The 5,883-nt window shown below is 38.7% G+C and overlaps 2 protein-coding genes across 6 annotated transcripts; one reads left to right on the top strand and one right to left on the bottom strand.

Annotated features, from left to right (window-relative positions):
• Positions 1-379: 379 nt before the first annotated feature.
• Positions 380-3,243, top strand: LOC103415723 (uncharacterized). Of its 4 annotated transcripts, none has more exons than XM_070813149.1 (5): positions 380-899; positions 1,690-1,825; positions 1,987-2,207; positions 2,389-2,562; positions 2,792-3,243. In XM_070813149.1, exons 1-5 carry the CDS (start codon positions 690-692, stop codon positions 2,876-2,878), a joined length of 828 nt encoding a protein of 275 aa, XP_070669250.1. In that variant the 5' UTR covers positions 380-689; the 3' UTR covers positions 2,879-3,243. The 4 variants fall into 4 exon arrangements, with proteins under 4 accessions (XP_070669250.1, XP_070669249.1, XP_070669252.1 ...); XM_070813148.1 differs by having other exon boundaries at positions 403-899; positions 2,789-3,243; XM_070813151.1 differs by having other exon boundaries at positions 441-899; positions 1,987-2,186.
• A 466-nt stretch (positions 3,244-3,709) lies between these two features.
• On the bottom strand, positions 3,710-5,644 carry LOC103415722 (calmodulin-like protein 7). Of its 2 annotated transcripts, none has more exons than XM_008354017.4 (2): positions 4,746-5,644; positions 3,710-4,042 (listed from the first exon to the last, which is right to left on the bottom strand). In XM_008354017.4, the coding sequence occupies exon 1, from the start codon at positions 5,413-5,415 to the stop codon at positions 4,750-4,752; it is 666 nt and encodes a 221-aa protein (XP_008352239.3). In that variant the 5' UTR covers positions 5,416-5,644; the 3' UTR covers positions 3,710-4,042; positions 4,746-4,749. The 2 variants fall into 2 exon arrangements, with proteins under 2 accessions (XP_008352239.3, XP_028949537.2); XM_029093704.2 differs by having other exon boundaries at positions 3,710-4,086; positions 4,746-5,623.
• Between the last annotated feature and the right edge of the window lie 239 nt (positions 5,645-5,883).

Here is a 5,883-nt window from a genome sequence, read left to right as displayed (position 1 = left end):
TCACATGGGTTTAAATCTGAGTTTTTTTAGCACATGTGCTATCTTTCGAATACCTTATGACCACATGATCATTTATCCAATTTGACCAAAGTTATAATATTTTTAGTCGTTAAATTAAATTTCAAGAACATGGATGAGTGGATTTGGTGACTTTGGTGGCAGATACCCCGAAAGAATCTCTTCCGAGTTCGTTGAACCAACTGACACAGCAACGTCAAACAAAGCAAGGATAACACGAAACCTTACCACATGATAACGTCACACACACAACCTCCTACTTCCCAAACACTCTCAAGAACCGCCCAATAGGATCCACCCACGTACCCAACCAACGAATTTAGCTTCCATCCTTCTCTTGCGTGGCGTCATCTAATTCGTCGTTCTCCGGAACCAATCTTCTGTAGGGTGGCCCGATCCAGAGGCAGACCCCCAAAGCCAAAAGCCAAAAGCACCATGGGAGAAAGCAAAGCAAAAGCACCAAAGATTCAATTTCCGATTAAATGTTTTCCCCAAATTCTATTTCTCTCCCCATAAAATCTAGAAATTGTAATTGTTGCCAAATCTGGGGAAATTAGGGGTTGCTATTGAAGGGGTTCCGTTCCAGATCGAAACGGTGCGCTGCATGAGAAGGAAGACGACAGTGGGGGAGAGGGCGGAGGAAGAAGAGAGAGTGTGAGAGAAGGCAAAACATGTCTGCCATCGTGTGCGGGAAGAGATCATCGATTTTCGGAGACAACTCGCTGCCGTCGACTTCCCCTCCCGTCTCCTCCGCTTCCAAGAGAATCCGCTGCTCCTCTTCTTCCTCCCCGGTTCGCTTCTCTCTTCCCTCCACGAGGTCGTTTTCTGCATCGCATTTGATCGAACACCTCAGGGCCGTTTTCCCAGGCATGGACAACCAGGTTCACATTTCATTGATTTCTTCTGATTTGTTTTCATTAATTAAATAATTTCCGTATGATTAAGTTGGAATTGTTGATTTTTATTGTTATATGCATAATTTGAAGACATAAATTCGATTGCTTGGGTTGGATTGGATTGCATTGGATTGGATATGACTGGATTGGGTTGGATTAGCGAATCTTATTTCGTGCCCAATACTAAAGGGAATGTCTTTCGGGTTGCCCTTGATTATCTCGAATTGCTTAGCTCAATATGTCAAATTACAAATGGAATCCCTGTTGGAATTTGGAATTTCGTGTTTTCGGGGTGTTTTTATGATAATTGGGGTTTGATTTTGTTGATCATTTCGTGGCATATCTGACCGTTTAATTAGCATGTATTACATGTTTCTTGGATCATTTTATTTATTTATTTTAAATGTTCCTTCTCTGGCATATTTGCTTTGTCGCATTCCTGATTTTCTGGCTGCCATCAAGTGTTTGTTTACATACGTATGTGTGCATGTGTGTGTGTATACACTGTACAGGTCCCTGTACGGCACGGATGCACGCTGCCCCTTCAATCTGGTTGGTTGCGTTGACTTCGTTGTGTAACGCAATCAACAACCCAATGCGATTCGTGACCTCCTGTATTTGAAAACCCGCATGATATATGTGCTATTTTTCCTTTTTTTTTTCCTTTTTTTTTTCTTGTCACAGGTTCTTAATATTCTTCAATTTTGGAAGATGTGCATCATATCTACTTAATTAAGATGACAAGTTACTAAGCATTCTGAAATTACTATCGTAGCTTCTAGAGAGAGCACTTGAAGAATGTCGTGATGATTTGGATTCGGCTATCAGAAGTTTGAATGAGCTACGTTTAGGTTCTGCTGCAGGACAATCTGACATAGCTTCAGAAGCAAATGTGCAACTCCAATCACAGGGTATGAGTAGATATTTTCTTGCCTTACCTAGAAAGTTATCGTTGTCTCACCTTGCACGGGAATACAAGTGTGACATTCTTTGAAGAAGTGAATCTATAAGTTTTTGCTAATCTTGCTACTAGTGTAGACATTAATGGGAGTGGATCAATATTTTGTTTCAGGTGCGGTATCAACAAATGGAGAGATTGCAATTACTGATGATCCATCAGTGCAAAATAACCTTCCCACGGATGGAGCAGAGTGGGTGGAGCTCGTTGTGAGAGAGATGATGAGTGCCTCTAACATGAATGATGCTAAAGCTCGTGCCTCAAGAGTGCTTGAGGCTTTGGAGAAGTCTATTAGTGAGCGTGCAACCGCAGAGGTAGCCCAAAGCTTTTGCCATGTATGACCTCTTAACTACGTATATTGCATGTCCAATATATGTTTCTCTTTGTCTAGTTACTTCTTGTTTTTTCTTCCCCTGGCAGTTAGTAGAGAACCGGGGAAATGTTTGAGAATGCAACATCTGTTAATTCCAGGTTTTTTTAATGGCTTAGCTGTACTTATGTTTTTCCTTGTTGTAGGAAAATATGATGCTGAAGGAACAATTGGAAGCTATTATTCAGGAAAATACAATTTTAAAGCGAGCTGTATCCACTCAGCATGAACAGCAGAAGGAGTTTGAAGATAGAGGCCAGGAATTGCAGCATCTGAAGCAACTGGTGGCCCAGTACCAGGAACAGTTGAGAACCCTCGAGGTTGAGCTCAGGAACCTAATAACTTTATACAACCTTATATTTGGAAGGAAGTTTGGGAGAGCATAGCGTTGTTTGCTTTATACAGCGCATTACATGATCTCCTTGCTAGTCTGTTACCGTTCCTTTTTAAGTTGGTTTTTTCTTCGTCGTGGTCTTTGCTTGCTTAAGTTTCCTAAAGTCTCAGTGTGCTGATTACTAGTGTTTGATTCTCTCTTTTATACCTTAGCAGGTGAACAACTATGCACTTACAATGCACCTAAAGCAGGCACAGCAAAGTAGCACCATTCCAGCTCGTTTTCATCCGGATGTTTTCTAAAGAATTTGTATGAGGATAAATGTTTCTTCGGCTTTGTGGATGGATCATGTGCTTTCTTGTGGTAGTTTTAATGACATGAAGGCACTTCAAGTGTATTATGCTGTGTTGATTGTGAAACGTCGACGATGCAGCGTCTTTCCTCTGTATGATGACGACAGAGTTTTGTTCAAACTCGGTCAGGGCGATATGTTCCGGTTGCCATTCGGCCCATGTCTTTAATTCGGAATTACGTTGATACGCATAATGTTATCTAGGTTTTATAGGACAGAAACATTTAGTGATTTAATTTTTTCTTTATACTTCAGTAAAAGATAATGTATGCTTTAAACCATGTCATTCAGTGGAATTTCCGATTTCTTGTAACATTCCATGCATCCTCTACAATTTCTTGTTCTCACCAACATGCAGATCCAAAATTTGATCTTCGTTATCATCTACGAATGGCATCTTTACCTCAAGTTTGCTTCTCTAAATTGCGACCCTACAAAGAGTGTTTATCACTACACTCGACTTGAGGCCTTGTGCTCAAAATTTCTTTACCCCCAATATCACTACGATACATGTATATGAAAGGGTGGGAATATGAATTTGCCATTTTGTGCATGCAAGGATCTTTGTCGCTTCATTGTTACCTATCATTTAATGCTATGAGTGTTTTAGCCATTGATTTTAATTATAGATTATTTTAGATCCTTTTATATTCCGTCTTGGTTATTATTTCTATCATTCCATGCTACGTAATATGAAAGAAAAATATCATACACACATATACTGATTTTTTAGCTTTTGCATTTTAGCTTTTCTTTTCTTCTTTTTATTTTCCTCTGCAAATGCCAACGAAGATGCTGAGCTTTATTTATTTATTTACAGTATGCTTTCAGCCAGCCATGAAATTTACAATTGGGCACATGTACATACATAGAAAACTACAAACATGGCCTATAGATGAGTTTTTGGAAACTTCGTAGGCTTTAAAAATAGTGACAACATTTGTTTTTCTTTTTGGCCTCAAACTGACAACAGTTGTGCGAAACTATTTACACAAACTAAAATGTCGTAAGCCTCTTTTAGCTCACTTGGTTAAGCCTTTTTTTAGCTCACTTGGTTAACATCATTCTTCTTTCGACTTGAGATCTCGAGTTCAATTTCATCCTCCCAGTATCACTTGTACAGAAAAGAATTACAAAACATCATTCGATTTAATCATACTGTTGAATTCATCAAGGTTGGAGAGAATTATTACAGATAATAATATCATACAGCAACAGGGGAAGAAAAAAGGTACATTTCTAATTAAATACCATAGTCTGTCCGCCATGAAAAGTGCAAAACAAACTACTTAAGAGAGAGAGAGAGAGAGAGAGTGGTTAGAGACGAATGGCATCCTATGCCATTACATACCTAATAATTTTTGCAGGTGGTTGTGAATTGAAGATGAAGGCTGGAAATTAATTAAATATGGTGTTTTTCTTGCTTCCTATACAACTAGGTGTATGCGTGTTTGGACAAGAAAGAAACCTACCTAACCTGACAAACAGTATCTCAAGCTAATCAGACGTTGTTATGTATACTATATTTAACATTCTTTTAATAATAAGTTGTTGTAGGGTGACAAAACTTACTAGATCTTTGGAAGTAATAGTGCCTAAGCTAATCAGACGTTGTCATGTATACTATATTTAACATTCTTTTAATAATAAGTTGTTGTAGGGTGACGAAACTTACTAGATCTTTGGAAGTAATAGTGCCTAAACGTGAGAAACGATATTTTAAGCCAATTATGTGTACCTAACGCGACAAGAAGTTGATGAAGGACATTAAAACTAACTAGATATTTGGAAGTAGGAGCTTAATTAGAGATCAATACCTAATTAATGGGCTAATAGAAGTCCTCCACCTTTCATCATCATCTTGAACTCATCAAAATTAACCATACCATCTCCATCCCTATCAACTTTCCTCACCATCTCCTTACAATCCTCCACCTTACTCCCTTCCCTCAATCCCAAAGAACACAACACCACTGCCAACTCCTCCACCGATATCAACCCATCTTTATCCTTATCAAACACACCAAAAGCCTCCTTCAACTCCTCCTCCTCCGCTCCCCCATCTTCCCGACGGCGCATGGACCCGCACAGCATGCAAAACTCATCAAAATCAATCAACCCATCTCCATTAGCATCCACCTTCTTCACCATTTCTTCCACCTCCGCATCACTCATAAAAATTCTTATGTTCTTCAGTGACTCCTTGAGCTCCTGCGTTGTGATGAACCCGTCACTGTTCTTGTCGAAGGTGGCAAACACTTGCTTCAGCTCCACCGCCCGATCTTCTACTTTTGGCTGCGGATTAATACTATTCATAACAAGATTATTTTTGTCCTTGTCCTTGCTTGGAGTGGTAGTAGGAGTGGAGTAGGGTATGGACAAAGATTGAAACCAAGCAAGGAGCTTGGGGGTGGGAAAAAGAAAGAAAATATTAACGAGGCCAGCAATGAATAAAACTGCTAGTAAAAGTACGGTGGTTAACACCATTTTTTCTGTTTTATTTTTCTTTTTCTGCAACTAAGAAGGAGAAGAAAAAGATTAGGAGGAGGAAGAAGAAGAAGAGGTGGCAAAGAGCAAGGAGAACAACTTACTTTGTCGTCTTATCAAAGTCTTTGGTGAATTCTTCCAAATTAAAGCTTTGGGCAATACGCGGTTTTTGGTGTGCTTTTCCATTCCATTGTCCCACAAACCGCGTGATCTCAACATAAACCAATGCAACACTTAAATACATTTGTTTTCTTATTAATGAGCTTGATGGAGATATTTTTTATTGTTCTTGAAATATGAAATATGGACGCTTACTTTATATGTCGTTATACAAATAAATAGACACATAAAAATAAAATTCTCTCAATTTATATAATAACATATGTTGTATCACATCATATTTTAGGCACATTTAAAAAAATCTCTTAGCTTCATGTGATTACTTATTAATTGTTTATATAGTTTACT

This window comes from Malus domestica, chromosome 15 (assembly GCF_042453785.1).
Source record: "Malus domestica chromosome 15, GDT2T_hap1".
Lineage (NCBI taxonomy): Eukaryota > Viridiplantae > Streptophyta > Magnoliopsida > Rosales > Rosaceae > Malus > Malus domestica.
The sequence above is the reverse complement of the archived record's forward strand: the minus strand, read 5'-3'. Positions and strand labels throughout refer to the sequence as shown.